At 39.4% G+C, this 17,500-nt stretch overlaps 1 protein-coding gene across 1 annotated transcript in view; it reads right to left on the bottom strand.

Moving 5' to 3' along the window:
- pde11al (phosphodiesterase 11a, like) overlaps positions 1 to 17,500 on the bottom strand; it is a 29,014-nt gene that overhangs the window by 1,595 nt on the left and 9,919 nt on the right. Inside the window, exons 9-17 of the mRNA XM_048260987.1 lie at positions 16,289 to 16,381; positions 15,961 to 16,011; positions 6,207 to 6,353; positions 5,790 to 5,897; positions 5,228 to 5,337; positions 4,260 to 4,350; positions 1,275 to 1,375; positions 412 to 489; positions 207 to 270 (exon numbers count right to left, since the gene is read on the bottom strand). Of these exons, the coding sequence (XP_048116944.1) occupies positions 207 to 270; positions 412 to 489; positions 1,275 to 1,375; positions 4,260 to 4,350; positions 5,228 to 5,337; positions 5,790 to 5,897; positions 6,207 to 6,353; positions 15,961 to 16,011; positions 16,289 to 16,381 (843 nt within the window). The remainder of the gene's footprint in view (positions 1 to 206; positions 271 to 411; positions 490 to 1,274; positions 1,376 to 4,259; positions 4,351 to 5,227; positions 5,338 to 5,789; positions 5,898 to 6,206; positions 6,354 to 15,960; positions 16,012 to 16,288; positions 16,382 to 17,500) is intronic.

The raw sequence follows: 17,500 nt of genomic DNA, 5'->3' as shown, positions 1-17,500 counted from the left end.
ACACGGGCAGGCACGCACACACACACACACACACACACACACACACACAGGCACGCTTGCATACACACACACACACACACACACACACACACACACACACACACAGACAGGCCGCTTGCATACACACACACACACACACACACACACACACACACACACACACACACACACACACACACAGAAACACAACTGTGACTGTGTCTTACCTGTTTGGAGATCTCCCAAGGTCGCGTCACTGCACCCAGGTCACATGCCGTCATCAGCATCGACCTGCAGGTGTGTGTGTGTGTGTGTGTGTGTGTGTATGTGTATGGTATGTGTGTGTGTGTGGGGAGGAAGTGGAGTGTGTTAGACCCTCTGAGTGTCTCTTGAGTCACACCTGTGCTGTGTCGTTTCTGCCCATGTGGTTACCTGAGCACCTCTCGCTGATCTTCATTGGTCAAGCTGAACTGCCCGGAGAGGACACTCTCAAAGAACTCAGTCCTCCTCCTGCACAGGGAAACCACAGCAGCGAATTAGATCATTCACCAATGACTGGCCCTGCAGTCATAAAAGGTAAATGGATTTATATACTGTAGCATATTTTCCAAGTGGAAACGAGGTGAGTGTGTATTTCTTCGAGAGGACTGTGGTGTTTGAGTCATGAACTGTCCCACAGGGGAACGCTGAGGGGCCACAGGACATGACAGGAGCTTAGCGCCCCTCAGTGTCTGGAGACGGTATTGCACACTCAACCCCTCACACTGAGCAGCCCTCCCTTTCTGCCTGATGGAAGCCAGCCGGACACTGGTCTACAGATACACACACACACACACATATATCACATATATATATATACACACACATACACACACACAAATATACACACACAAACACACACACACACATATATACTCTCTCTCTCTCTCACACACACACACACACACACACACACACACACATATATATATATATATATATATATATATATATATATATATCTTCTCGGGGCTTATTGCTTAAGTAACTCACTGGAAGTAGCCTGTTTAAGGAGTTGCATCATCTTGCTGTATTCTTTAGATGTGTGTTTGTATGTGTGTGTGCATGTGTGTATGTGTGTGTGAGAGTGTGTGTGTGAGTGTGTGTATGTAACTCACTGGAAGTAGAGTGTGAGGTCAGTGGAGAGGATAGCCTGTTTAAGGAGTTGCATCATGTTGCTGTATTCTTTAGATGTGTGTTTGTATGTGTGTGTGCACGTGTGCATGTGGGTGTGTGAGTGTGTGCATGTAACTCACTGGAAGTAGAGTGTGAGGTCAGTGGAAAGGATAGCCTGTTTAAGGAGTTGCATCATGTTGCTGTATTCTTTAGATGTCAGACTGGCGAATATGTTGTGGCCCTGCAGTCAGGAAAACACAGTTACAGCAAATTAAACAGAACACAGTCACAGGTACAATAGTCACAGCTACAATAGTCACAGCTACAATAGTCACAACCTACAGACCTGACTTACAGCTACAATAGCCACAGGCTACAGAACACAATCACAGCTACAATAGTCACAACCTACAGAATAGTCACAGCTTCAGTGGTCACAGCCTACAGATCCGACTTACAGCTACAATAGTCACAACCTACAGAATAGTCACAGCTACAATAGTCACAGCCTACAGTTGTGATAAACAGCTACAATAGTCACAGCCTACGTATAAGTCGGGACTTATAGTCTTCTGTCTACAGTCTGTCTTTCTGAGACGGTCGGTGGGGCTGTGATGTCACACTGTGATGACACTACCTGTAAGCGAACACTCCACCAGGAGAGTTCTGTCCAACTTAATTCATTTCAGCTCTTACTGAGCACCCCAAAGGATTCAAACACACACTTCTGCTAGTTGCGCACACACACACCTCACACTCATACACTGTGTAAACGTGTTAATGAGAGGCAGGCTGCAGTGTGTGTGTGTGTGTGTGTGTGTGTGTGTGTGTGTGTGTATCTGTGTGTGTATCTGTGTGTATGTGTGTGTGTGTGTGTGTGTGTGTGTGTGTGTGTGTGTGTGTGTGTGTGTGTGTGTGTGTGTGTGTGTGCTTGCCTGGAGGAGTAATGGATGTGGAGCTAAAGGCCCATTAGGGCTGAAGGTAAACTTGATAAGAAATTAAACACTCGCCTCAGGCATCCATACTCTCACTGGGAAACAGCCAGCTCTCACACACACACTGATACACATACTCACACACAGACACACATACTCACACACACACTCCCATATACACACATACACACTCACGCACACACTCACACACATATACTTCCACTCACACACACTCACACACACACAAACACATACACAAACACTCACACACACTCATTAACACACATCTACACGCATACACTCAAACAGCATTTACTGTATGTGCGTAAAGCCAGAAGCTTGTTATAAGCACTGCCTAGTCTGTACAGTACATTACAGCTTTTCTCAATTGCTTTGACCTGCTTAAAGAAACTGGGATCCACTTGGTCTTCATGAACACCTTCTTTGCACAGCAGAAGTCATCTCTTGCAAATGTGTTCACACGTTTTCATTGGGTTCACACATTTCTCACACCTTTTTGCAAAACAGTTCATACAGATGTCATTCAAAGACCTCAAATGAAGACCACTTTATTGGTTTCCACGTGCTAAACAAAAACGTGTGTGCACATTCGCAAGAGATGACTTCTGCTGTGCAAAGAAAGTGAAGACCAAGTGGATCCCAGTTTCCTTAAGCAGGTCAAAGCAATCGGGAAAAACTGTAAAGTAGGGATGCACTATATATCGGCGGCCGATATATTATTGGCCGATAAGTGAAAAAATTAAAATATCATATCGGTCCGATAACAGAATTCTGGCCGATAATTTGAGCCGATATTTTTTAAAGTCCTAATTTAGGCCTACGTAAGGTCCGTCTGGCTACACTGAGCTACTTGAGCTTGGTTGGCTATACTTTTTCCTCAATATAATGTCAGTGGTGTGAATGTATTTCACCACTCTAACAAAATCTGTGGATATGCGTTCATTTGGGAATCTGTGCATCTCAAAATCCTCTTGTGAATGATCATTTAACCTTATCAGAGCGGAGCTCAGCCCTATCTAGAGTCGTCTTGTGCTGATGTGTTTGCACTTTACCGCGCTGGTCGGGGAAATAAATAAACAAACTCGTTAGTGGGACGAGTACATAAGTAGGCCTAGTTCTAAGTTGTGTTTTAGTATTATATTTGCATTACTTTAGCTTGGGTTTTGTATTATTACCTAGAAATATGCTAACCATTCCTGCTTCAGTTCCAGACAGGTCATCATAATAAGTTATTAAAACCTTCGGGGCTAACCCCTTTCATTTCTGCTGCAGCAGGTTGTGCGCAACAGAGTAGACGGACATAAGATACAGTCTGAGGAGTTGCAGCTTTATTCAGTTACCCACAGTTGAAACTAAACCTAAGTTTCCCTCACAAACTCTGATTTGGTCGCTATACTGTAGCTTATTTCCAGCTGAGCCGTTTATGAGTGTTTAGTCCTAAATGAAAACGATTCATACTCTCTAGCCACTCACTCGCAATTCACTGACGTCAGGTTCACTTAAAGGAGCCACACATACTGTAGGGCTAGGCTACTGTTATGTTGACTGCTGTACTATTGAGGACTATTATGAGTTCTGTCCATCATTTGGTGGTAGGTAAAATTACTTCAAGAGTAATATTATCGGTTATCGTATCGGTATCGGCCACAACAAACCAATAAATATCGGTTATCGTTATCGGCCCTAAAATTCCATATCGGTGCATCTCTACTGTAAAGCAATCGAGAAAAACTGTAAAGTGACGGTGGGTACTGTGTGTGTGTGTGTGTGTGTGTGTGTGTGTATGTGTCTGTGTGTGTCTGTATGTGTGTGTGCGTGTGTGCCTACAGCGTGGGATATAAGTATTACACGCATCAACATTTTTTTCAGTAACTATACTTCCAGTGAGGCTATTTGCATGAAGATGACATTGGTATTAATCCACACATATATAAAAATACAAACATTAATGTCCATAAGTACAGTTATAAGGAAAAAAGTTGAATGGCAATGTTGACGTGTTCAGTACTTATTTTCCCCAAGTGTGTGTGTGTGTGTGTGTGTGTGCATATTTGTGTGTGTGTGTGTGTGTGTGTGTGTTTGTGTGTGTGTGTGTGTGTGTGTGTGTGTGTGTGTGTGTGTGTGTGTGTGTGTGTACTGTATATATATATATTTATGTGTGTGTGTGACCTGGCTCTGCAGGATCATGACGGCGTGGTTGAAGTGATGATGCTCCAGTGTGGCTGAGGTGCCATACAGCAGTGCCAATGCCGAACCCGTCCTGCAGGGGGCACCAGAGAATGAAGGAGGAACATCACAGGAGGAACACGCAACTTATTTACAGACCTATCGGAAAGTCACCTATTTCCACCTGTCCCCTATGTTCGCCCTCTTACATGTACAGTATGTGTCCCTTACTATTCATTTATATACAAACCAAGACGGCAGATTCCTAAAAAAATGCAAGCACCCACACCATAAGTGTATCTAAATTAGCTATGTACCAAAAATGACATTTTACCGTGACTCGAAGAGCTGTAAACAGTGTTGTAAGGCTGTGTGCACAAATCCGCTTGGAGCTCCAGTGGAATTTTGATTTTGCAACGAGAATTCTCGGTCTAACCATTGATGTGCCGAGTGAGTGGGCGGAAATTGGGCACCCACCAGCCCAGCACCAAACTCCGAGCACGGTAAACAAAATCGGGCAGTAAAAGCTCCTGTTAAGAACCAAACAATTTTGTTCAAATCTAAACACCTATGGCTACTGAAAAATGTACGGTTAATTTATCAAATGTTATTCTGAAGTATTAAAAAACATGTTTTAGAATTTTGGAATGAAAGGGGTGGAAATTGGTGCTTTTAAGATTCTGTTCTAAACACACACCCTCCCTACAGACCTCTAAACGCACACCTTACACACACACACCCTACATACACACACACTGTTCTAAACACACCCTACCTACAGACGTATGTTGTTATTGTGTGCTTGAGGTTCTAAAAATAAAGAAGTTGTAGTTCTGAAACACTGAAAAACCAAACCAATATACTGGCGGACCCTCAAGACCCTGACCCAACCAACTGACCCAGAAGTGGCCTGGAGGTGGTACTGACTTGGCCTAGAGGTGGTACTGACTTGGCCTAGAGGTGGTACTGACTTGGCCTGGAAGGCGTTGTTGGTTCCACGGTGATCCAAGTCGTGACACAGACAGCCCACCATGAGCGCCAGAATCTCCGAATCGGACAGAACCTCCCGGAAACCAGCCGTCTGGACAAACACACACACACACATGCACACACACAGAGATAAACAAACCTCTTGTTACATATAAAGCCCCTGTTGTCCTGGGCCAGTTCTTAGCTACACAGGCCATTCACCAAAGCTTTTCTCCTGTCTGAGTAGACTTCTGCTGAGGAGCTTACACACAAATAAACAAACTCCCACATTCTAAAGTTGCCCCAAAAAACTCCCACATTATAAAGTTGCCCTAACAAAGTCCCACATTCTAAAGTTGCCCCAACAACCCCCTTCCTGCTCCACACTGGTCAGACAGTACATAAAAAGCTTTGGACAGGTCAAACAGACACAGACTGACCGTGCACACTGATCCAATGTTGGAGTGTGTTGGAGTGTGTTGGGGCAATGTGCACGCAGCTAGAGCTTTTCTGAGGGAGAGAGGAGGGGGAGTTGTTTGGGAGGAGAAGGAGGTAGGAACTCACAGTGATGATGACGAACATGCACTGGGACACGTTGAAGGCGTGACGCCAGTTGTGGTACGCCACCGTCCGGTAGTTCTTTCTTACGGTCAGAAGCCAGCGACACAGAACCTGACAGTGAGAGAGACAGAGGGGGAAAGAAAGAGAGAGGGAGAGGAAGAGGGATGGTGAGGAAGAACGAAAGATAGAGAGAGGGAGAGAGAGACAGTGAAAGATATAGAGATTGTCTCATCTAACGTGCTGCACCAGACGACTAGATCGTCTCATTTTGTTTGTCACACTTTTCCAGTCACACAAGGCCACATCTTCATTAGCTGGCACAGACCGCAGTTGAGGTGATCTTATAGTGTTAGAGCGCACACACACACACACTCACACACACGAGTACATGGACACACTCACACACACACACACACTCACCTCATAGTCAATCTTAAATTTCTGCACGACTCCCAGCTCCAGGAACATTCTGAGGGATGCAGTTGCCATGGCATCGCTGTCCAGGGAGAAGTCGTTAAAGTGGAACTGGTCAATCCCCAACTCACCAGTCAAGGGGATCTTAGCTGCCTGCAGGACACACATACACACACACACACCACAGAAACACACACACACACACACGCACACACACAAACCACAGAAACACACACACAACCTTTTCTACACAAGAACATCAGATCAGATTGTCTTCCAGATCATGGAACTCCACTGGTCTACTGGAGAGCCCTCCCTGAGGAACCCTACTGGAGAACATCACACAGTAGCCCTCCCTGAGGAACCCTACTAGAGAACATCACGCAGTAGCCCTCCTTGAGGAACCCTACTGGAGAACATCACACAATAGTCCTCCTTGAGGAACCCTACTGGAGAACATCACACAGTAGCCCTCCCTGAGGAACCCTACTGGAGAACATCACACAGTAGTCCTCCTTGAGGAACCCTACTGGAGAACATCACACAATAGTCCTCCTTGACAGTGGCGATTCTAGACAAGGGTGGCCCTAGTGGGGCACTGATTAATTCAAGGGTGGCATGAGGCAAAACATCCAGATAAACAGAAACAGGCTCAAGATGTTAAATTAGCACAAATACATTAGGAAAACCATGCACCAAACACCATACTCATCAATTGAAGGGCAAAGACCATACTCTCACATACAATGTCTTTGTATTTGAATAAAATGCAAATACAAATAAACAAACATATTAAATCTAAGTTGTCTATTAATGGGTTATGCTGTGCAAATACAAATAAACAAACATATTAAATCTAAGTTGTCTATTAATGCTAATGGGTTATGCTGTGCTAAAACAAATTCCATCATGGGGACATTAAAATATACTAGAAAAGCATTTCCTGAAGGAAATACAGTGCATGAAAATGCAAAAATATGATGTAAAATATTATACAGAGTAAAAACAAACTATATTGGTTGCTAGGTAGATGAGGTTTAATATAGTTGTAATGACTGAACAGTTAAATAGGTGGATAGTTTATATAGTTAAATGATTTACTTGGTAGATAAGGTTTAATATAGTTGGAATGATTGAACGGTTAAATAGGTGGATAATTTAAATGGTTAAATTATTTAGGTAGATAATTGACGTTTGATGTTTGATGTTGAATTGATGTTTGGCTCTAATGTTTGCTAGCAGTTATATTGACTATGTTAACAAATATAATAATGTTAACCAAGTTACTTAACTTAGCTAATGTTTTCATTTTTAGTAATTATGCTAACTAGCATGTTAGCAATACTAACATGCTAACTATGTTAACCATGTGACTTAGCTAACCTAGCTAATCATTTTTAGTAGGTATGCTAACTATGCTAACTAGCATGCTAACATGTTAAGTATGCTAATCATGTTACTTAGCTAACTTAGCTAATCATTTTTAACAGCTTTGCTAAAACTGCTAACTAGCATGCTAACACGCTAGCATGCTAACTATGCTAACCACGTTACTTAGCTAACTTAGCTAATCATTTTTAGCAGTTTTGCTAAAAATGCTAACTAGCATGCTAACACGCTAGCATGCTAACTATGCTAGCCACGTTACTTAGCTAACTTAGCTAATCATTTTTAACAGTTTTGCTAAAAATGCTAACTAGCATGCTAACATGTTAGCATGCTAACATGCTAACCATGCTAACTAGCTACAGTGGGTAGGAGTCATAGTTGATGACAAGTAACAGTTACAATGGCTGAACAGTTAAACAGTTCAGTAGTTTAAAGGGTTAAATTGTTTAACAGTGAAATATTGTAGTGAGGACTTTTATTTTGAAACAGTTTTTGGCAGAGGAAGCAGTTGAACAGGATGTGTAGTCTTAATAGGGCCAGTTTGTATGCTTAAAGCCTGAGATTGGCAGTTGATCCAGGTGGCCCGAACACCTGCCATAGGATTCTAATTGCTTAACGGCCGATTGTGATGTCATAATCATAATGTTAAGTCAATGGGGAAATGTTGATTAGTTTTAATTAATAGTTTAAAAAGTATAAAAGTTACAAAGCTGAAAAATACATAGCACCCATGTCCTAAGTAAGACCCACGTGAACATAGTTTGAATGAAGTTTCTAATGTTAAACGGTTGAAGCTGCATTAAGTGCTAGAAGAAGAAGAAGAATAAGAACTAGAAAAGCATTTTCTGAAGGAAATACAGTGCATGAAAATGCAAAAATATGATGTAAAATATCATACAGAGTAAAAACAAACTATATTGGTTGCTAGGTAGATGAGGTTTAATATAGTTGGAATGACTGAACAGTTAAATAAGTGGATAGTTTAAATGGTTAAATTATTTAGGTAGATAGTTGACGATAACTGACACTTGGAATGGCTCTAATGTTTGCTAGCAGTTATGCTAACTATGTTAACAAAGATAATAATGTTAACCAAGTATGCTAACTAGCATGCTAACAATGTTAAAATGCTAAGTATGCTAACCATGTGACTTAGCTAACTTAGCTAATCATTTTTAGCAGTTTTGCTAAAAATGCTAACTAACATGCTAGCATGCTAACTTTGCTAACCATGTGACTTAGCTAACTTAGCTAATCATTATAAGTAGTTTTGCTAAAAATGCTAACTAGCATGCTAACATGCTAGCATGCTAACTATGCTAACCATGTGACTTAGCTAACTTAGTTAATCATTTTTAGCAGTTTTGCTAAAAATGTTAACTAGCATGCTAACATGCTAGCATGCTAACATGCTAGCATGCTAACTATGCTAACCATGTGACTTAGCTAACTTAACTAATCATTTTTAGCAGTTTTGCTAAAAATGTTAACTAGTATGTTAACATGCTAGCATGCTAACTATCTTAACCATGTTATTTTAGCTAACTTAGCTAACTAGCTACAGTGGGTAGGAGTCATAGTTGATGACAAGTAACAGTTACAATGGCTGAACAGTTAAAAAGTTCAGTAGTTTAAAGCGTTAAATTGTTTAACAGTGAAATATTGTAGTGAGGACTTTTATTTTGAAACAGTTTTTGGCAGAGGAAGCAGTTGAACAGGATGTGTAGTCTTAATAGGGCCAGTTTGTATGCTTAAAGCCTCGAGACTGGCAGTTGGTCCAGGTGGCCCTAACACCTGCCATAGGATTCTAATTGCTTAACGGCTCTATTGTGATGTCATCAGCCCATGTTAAGTCTATGGGGAAATTTTGACTAGTTTTTAATTAATAGTTTAAAAAGTATAAAAGTTACAAAGTTGAAAAATACAAAGCCCACATGTCCTAAGTAAGACCTAATGAACATAGTTTGAATGAAGTTTCTACGCTACACGGTTTAAGCTGCATTAACTGCGTTAGAAGAAGAAGAAGAAGAAGAAGAAGAAGAAGAAGAAGAAGAAGAACTAGAAAAGCATTTCCTGAAGGAAATACAGTGCATGAAAATGCAAAAATATGATGTAAAATATCATACAGAGTAAAAACAAACTATATTGGTTGCTAAGTAGATGAGGTTTAATATAGTTGGAATGACTGAACAGTTAAATAGGTGGATAGTTTAAATGGTTAAATTATTTAGGTAGATAGTTGACTCCATAACTAACAGTTGGAATGGCTCTAATGTTTGCTAGCAGTTATGCTAACTATGTTAACAAAGATAATAATGTTAACCAAGTTACTATGCTAACTAGCGTGCTAACACACTAACTATGCTAACCACGTTACTTAGCTAATCATTTTTAGCAGTTTTGTTAAAAATGCTAACTAGCATGCTAACATGATAACCATAATACTTAGCTAACATAGCTAATCATTTTTGCTAAAAATGCTAACTAGCATGCTAACTATGCTAACCATGTTACTTAGCTAACTTAGCTAATCATTTTTAGCAGTTTTGCTAAAAATGCTAACTAGCATGCTAGCATGCTAACTATAGCTAAGTAACATGGTTAGCAATCATTTTTAGCAGTTTTGCTAACAATGCTAACAATGTTAGCAATGCTAACATGTGAACTATGCTAACCATGCTAACTAGCTACAGTGGGTAGGAGTCATAGTTGATAAGTAACAGTTACAATGGCTGAACAGTTAAAAAGTTCAGTAGTTTAAAGGGTTAAATTGTTTAACAGTGAAATATTGTAGTGAGGACTTTTATTTTGAAACAGTTTTCAGTTGAACAGGATGTGTAGTCTTAATAGGGCCAGTTTGTATGCTTAAAGCCTGAGAATGGCAGTTGGGACAGGTGGCCTGAACACCTGCCATAGGATTCTAATTGCTTAACGGCTCTATTGTGATGTCATCAGCCCATGTTAAGTCTATGGGGAAATTTTGAACAGTTTTTAATTAATAGTTTAAAAAGTATAAAAGTTACAAAGCTGAAAAATACATAGCACCCATGTCCTAAGTAAGACCTACGTAACATAGTTTGAATGAAGTTTCTACGTTAAACGGTTGAAGCTGCATTAAACGCGTTAGAAGAAGAAGAATAAGAAGAAGCCTAGGAAGAACAGTACAGTGCATTTTCATGCACTGTAATTATAACTAGAGAGGGCTGAAGCAGAGCACTTGATGCCAACTTTAAACACTCCAGCAGACATTTTGGAAATTAACGTATTGTTATAGGCCTACTTATGATTAAAAGTGTTGTTTAAGAATTGTAGGGGTAGATAGGGCTAATATGACATTAGCCTATCTGACTTTATCAAGCTGTCTACAGCCGCCCGAACTGGCAGATCTTGTCAGTCAAATGAGTTCATCTTGAATGTGCCCATTGACACTATGTTCCAACACAAAAAGGAAATAGTAAAAGATGTGAAGTGCATGAAAATTACCCAAATGTCCCTCACTGGTCCAGAAAAGCAACTGTTGCATCAAAGAATTTATAACCACATGCTCTCATTGATTGTATGATTGCACTATTTGTGGTATGCAGGCATTGTACAACAGGGCCCCCATATCCAGTATTCACAGAATCATCACATATCCAGTTCATAACAACAATTAAATTATAGATATAGTCACCTACAAATGAAACTAGGGGCGCTTGTTTTATTGAGCAGGTCTTACATAGAAGCCATAATAAGGCTGTATCTGTGTATTATTTAAAATTTTAGGCTATGGTATGTTTATTTTTTCTTCACACAGGATGTTAGTGTGCCGTGGGACATTGTTAGGAATGACTGAACAGTTAAATAGGTGGATAGTTAAAAAGGTTAAATTATTTGCTAGGTAGAAGAGGTTTAATATAGTTGGAATGACTGAACTAGATAGATGAGGTTTAATATAGTTGGAATGACTGAACAGTTAAATAGATGGATATGTTAAAAGGTTAAATTATTTGCTAGGTAGATGAGGTTTAATATAGTTGGAATGACTGAACAGTTAAATAGATGGATAGTTTAAAAGGTTAAAGTATTTGCTAGGTAGATGAGGTTTAATATAGTTGGAATGACTGAACTAGGTAGATGAGGTTTAATATAATTGGAATGACTGAACAGTTAAATAGGTGGATAGTTTGAATGGTTAAATGATTTGCTAGGTAAATGAGGTTTAATATAGTTGGAATGACTGAACAGTTAAATAGGTGGATAGTTTAAATGGTTAAATTATGTTGTGGACAGAGGAAACAGTTGAACAAGATGTGTAGCCTAGTCTTATTAAGAGAATGAGACTGTATGCCTGAGAAACTGACAGTTGATGCAGGTGGCCGGAACACCTGGCCCAGGATTCTAATTGCTTAAGTGCTCTATTATGATGTCATCAGCCAATGTTAAGTCAATGGGGAAATTTTGATTAGTTTTTAATTAATAGTTTAAAAAGTATAAAAGTTACAAAGATGAAAAATACAAAGCCCACATGTCCTAAGTAAGACATACACAACATAGTTTGAATGAAGTTTCTACGTTAAACGGTTTAAGCTGCATTAACTGCGTTAGAAGAAGAAGAATAAGAAGAAGAAGAAGAAGAAGAAGAACTAGAAAAGCATTTCCTGAAGGAAATACAGTGCATGAAAATGCAAAAATATGATGTAAAATATCATACAGAGTAAAAAAAACAAACTATATTGGTTGCTAGGTAGATGAGGTTTAATATAGTTGGAATGACTGAACAGTTAAATAAGTGGATAGTTTAAATGGTTAAATTATTTAGGTAGATAGTTGACGATAACTGACACTTGAAATGGCTCTAATGTTTGCTAGAAGTTATGCTAACTATGTTAACAAAGATAATAATGTTAACCAAGTTACTATGCTAACTAACATGCTAACAATGTTAAAATGCTAAGTATGCTAACCATGTGACTTAGCTAACTTTATTAATCATTTTAGCAGTTATGCTAACTATGTTAACTAACATGCTAACCATATTACTTAGCTAACTTAGCATAACTACTAAAAATGATTAACTAACTATGCTAACTAACATGCTAACATCTTAACTATATGCTAACCATGTTACTTAGCTGACTTAGCTAATCATTTTAAGCAGTTTTGCTAAAAATGCTAACTAAGCGTCTTAACATGCTAGCATGCTAACTATGCTAACCATGTAACTTAGCTAACCATTTTAAGCAGTTTTGCTAAAAATGCTAACTAGCATGCTAACATGCTATCATGCTAACTATGCTAACCATGTGACTTAGCTAACTTAGCTAACTAGCTACAGTGGGTAGGAGTCATAGTTGATGACAAGTAACAGTTACAATGGCTGAACAGTTAAAAAAGTTCAGTAGTTTAAAGGGTTAAATTGTTTTAACAGTAAAAATATTATAGTGAGGACTTTTATTTTGAAACAGTTTTTGGCAGAGGAAGCAGTTGAACAGGATGTGTAGTCTTAATAGGGCCAGTATGTATGCTTAAAGCCTGAGACTGGCAGTTGATCCAGGTGGCCCGAACACCTGCCATAGGATTCTAATTGCTTAACGGCCGTATTGTGATGTCATAATCATAATGTTAAGTCAATGGGGAAATTTTGATTAGTTTTTAATTAATAGTTTAAAAAGTATAAAAGTTACAAAGATGAAAAATACAAAGCCCACATGTCCTAAGTAAGACCTACATAACATAGTTTGAATGAAGTTTCTCGTTAAGCGGTTTAAGCTGCATTAACTGCGTTAGAAGAAGAAGAAGAAGAAGAAGAAGAAGAAGAAAAAGCCTTGGAATAACAGTACAGTGCATTTTCATGCACTGTAAAAAGCCTTGGAATAACAGTACAGTGCATTTTCATGCACTGTAACTAGAAAAGCATTTCCTGAAGGAAATACAGTGCATGAAAATGCAAAAAATATGATGTCAAATATCATACAGAGTAAAAACAAACTATATTGGTTGCTAGGTAGATGAGGTTTAATATAGTTGGAATGACTGAACAGTTAAATAGGTGGATAGTTTATATAGGTAAATGATTTACTTGGTAGATAAGGTTTAATATAGTTGGAATGATTGAACGGTTAAATAAGTGGATGCTTTAAATGGTTAAATTATTTAGGTAGATAGTTGATTTGATAACTGACACTTGGAATGGCTCTAATGTTTGCTAGCAGTTATGCTACCTATGTTAACAAAAAGATAATAATGTTAACCAAGTTACTATGCTAACTAGCATGCTAACAATGTTAAAATGCTAACTATGCTAACCATGTGACTTAGCTAACTTATCTAATTATTTTTTAGCAGTTATGCTAACTATGCTAACTAGCATCTTAACTATGCTAACCATGTTACTTAGCTGACTTAGCTAATCATTTTAAGCAGTTTTGCTAAAAATGCTAACTAACATGCTAACATGCTAACTATGCTAACCATGTGACTTAGCTAACTTAGCTAATCATTTTAAGCAGTTTTGCTAAAAATCTTAACTAGCATGCTAACATTTTAGCATGCTAACTATCTTAACCATGTTACTTAGCTAACTTAGCTAATCATTTTTAGCAGTTTTGCTAAAATGCTAGCTAAAGATGCTAGCATGCTAACTATCTAACCATGTGACTTAGCTAACTTAGCTAATCATTCTAAGCAGTTTACTTTAAAAATGCTAACTAGCATGCTAACATGCTAGCATGCTAACTATGCTAACCATGTGACTTAGCTAACTTAGCTAATCATTTTAGTAGTTTTGCTAAAAATCTTAACTAAAGTATCTTAACACGCTAGCATCTTAACCATCTTTACTTAGCTAACTTAGCTAACTAGCTACAGTAGGTAGGAGTCATAGTTGATGACAAGTAACAGTTACAATGGCTGAACAGTTAAAAAGTTCAGTAGTTTAAAGGGTTAAATTGTTTAACAGTAAAATATTATAGTGAGGACTTTTATTTTGAAACAGTTTTTGGCAGAGGAAGCAGTTGAACAGGATGTGTAGTCTTAATAGGGCCAGTTTGTATGCTTAAAGCCTGAGACTGGCAGTTGGTCCAGGTGGCCTGAACACCTGCCATAGGATTCTAATTGCTTAACGGCTCTATTGTGATGTCATCAGCCCATGTTAAGTACATTTTGACTAGTTTTTAATTAATAGTTTAAAAAGTATAAAAGTTACAAAGCTGAAAAATACATAGCACCCATGTCCTAAGTAAGACCTACGTAACATAGTTTGAATGAAGTTTCTACGTTAAGCGGTTGAAGCTGCATTAAACAGCGTTAGAAGAAGAAGAATAAGAAGAAGCCTAGGAAGAACAGTACAGTGCATTTTCATGCACTGTAATAAGAAGCCTAGGAAGAACAGTACAGTGCATTTTCATGCACTGTAATTATATTCTATTATATGGCTATCTATGGCCATCTATTTCTGTAATTGTTAAAATAATTTGACCTGCTTTTTTTTTCTGAGCTGGCAAAGAGCTATAACAAAGTCATCCAAAATCAACAAACACCTCTCAACTAAATGCCTAAAATACTTTTGTATGAAACATGAATGAAATAAACACCAATTAAAGACTAACCTTAATCTAAACATAATCTTACATTCATACAGACCCTAAGGCTCAATCCCATTTGTCATTCTTCCCCTTCCCCTTCTCCTTCCCCTAGCCTACCCCTTGTCCCTCGAAACAGAGTGGCAATACATCGGGGTGAGAATATTCCCCTTGGATATAGGACACCTGCCTATAGGGGACAGCAGGGACGATCAAAAGACTTTTTAATTAAACATTATTTACAAAGAGACCACACCGAAAGTTAATATTTTGTCACTAGCAATAACTTACATCTGTCTTTTGTCAAATACAGTTGCACTTTCAGCTCTGAACAAAACCGTTCAGAATATATTTAAGCAAAAGTGGAACGTGCGCAATGTTTCATTTATTCCTCCTGGTCGGGACGAATAAAACAGGCATGGGGGACGAAAGAAACATACAGTTTAGCCCAAGTGCATCAAGAAAGGTCCCGCCATAGACCGTCATAATGGCCAACCATAGACTAGGATTTTGGGGTGGCACCTGGGGTGGCCAGTCAAATTTTAAGGGTAGCCTGTGCCACCCCGAGCCACCCTTCTGGCTCCGCCCCTGCTCCTTGAGGAACCCTACTGGAGAACATCACACAGTAGCCCTCCCTGAGGAACCCTACTGGAGAACATCACACAGTAGCCCTCCCCGAGGAACCCTACTGGAGAACATCACACAGTAGTCCTCCATTAAGGAACCCTACTGGAGAACATCATTCAGTAGCCCTCCCTGAGGAACCCACAGACCCACAGGTGAGCATCAGATACAGTAGGTGGACTCACCTTCAGTCGGTCCACCTCAACCTTGGAGCATGTGGCATGGTAGGACAGCATCTGCAGGAGACAGTGTGACACACACACACATACACAGACACAAGGACACACAAGACACACACACACACACACACACACACACACACACATACACACACAAAGAGACACAAGAACATAAAGAAACACACACACATTCACACATTGTACACAAAAATCATACCATTATCACACACAAACACAGACACAGGAACACTCAGTTGCTGCAGTGCCCTTTTGAGATTCAGTCCAGAAGAGACACTACTATGAGTGCCTACAGGAAGTGATGTCATGAACTCACGTCCAGTGCCACAGATTGCTTGGCCCAAGTCTTCTTCACCTGGTTGTACATCATAGTGTTGTTGATGCCCAGTCCACAGAAGATCACAAACGCCTGCCGGAGATCACACACACATGCGTACACACACACACACACACACACATGCGTACACACACACAGACACACACACACACACACACACACACACACACACACACACCACACACATGCGTACACACACACACGCATAGACACATGCACACACACACACACACACACACACACACACATACACATACACACATGCGTACACACACACACACACACACACGTACACACACACACACACACATGCGTACACACACGCACACACACACACACACACACACACACACATGCGTGCACACACACACACACACACACACATGCGTGCACACACACACATTTTGTACACACACACACACACACACACACACACCGCACACACACGCACACACACACACACACACACACGGCATTGGACACACTGACGCGATAGACACATTGCGTTACACACACACACACACGTATAGTACAGTGTGTCAGCATTGTGTGTGTGTGTGTGTGTGTGTGTCTGTGTGTGTGTGTGTGTGTGAGAGAGCTCTGGAGATGCTCTCCCAGTGGAAACAGCATTAGTCCATAGTCAATGCAATTCTACACAGTCTATAAATCTGTCTAGCATTTGCTCTTTAGCTGTTTACTTGTTTACCTTCTTACTTCTGCACTGTTTACCTGTTTATATTGACTGCACTGCACTGTTTACTTGTTTACATTTACTCCTGCACTGTTTCATCAATGCTCTTGCACTACTAACACCCAAAACTGCACAATATATATTATATAGATATAATGTCTATTGATACTTTCTGTAAATAACCCTCTATACTCCTTATCTGTCACTGACATGTCATCTGGAAAACCTGTATTTATTTAACTATACACTGTAGTACATAATTAATCTCTATCGTCTACATAACCACACAGAATACTGTACTCAACCTGCACTTTGGTATTTAATGCTTCTTTTGCACTTCTGGTTGGATGTCTACTGCATTTAATTGGCTCTGTACCTGTACCCTGCTAAATGACAATAAAGTTGAATCTAATCTAATCTAATCTAATATCAATACTATACAATATAGTCAATACAATACAACACAGTCTATCAATACTATACCATATAATCAAGGCAAT

Source organism: Alosa alosa, chromosome 13 (genome assembly GCF_017589495.1).
Source record: "Alosa alosa isolate M-15738 ecotype Scorff River chromosome 13, AALO_Geno_1.1, whole genome shotgun sequence".
Classification (NCBI taxonomy): Eukaryota; Metazoa; Chordata; class Actinopteri; order Clupeiformes; family Clupeidae; genus Alosa; species Alosa alosa.
The sequence above is the reverse complement of the archived record's forward strand: the minus strand, read 5'-3'. Positions and strand labels throughout refer to the sequence as shown.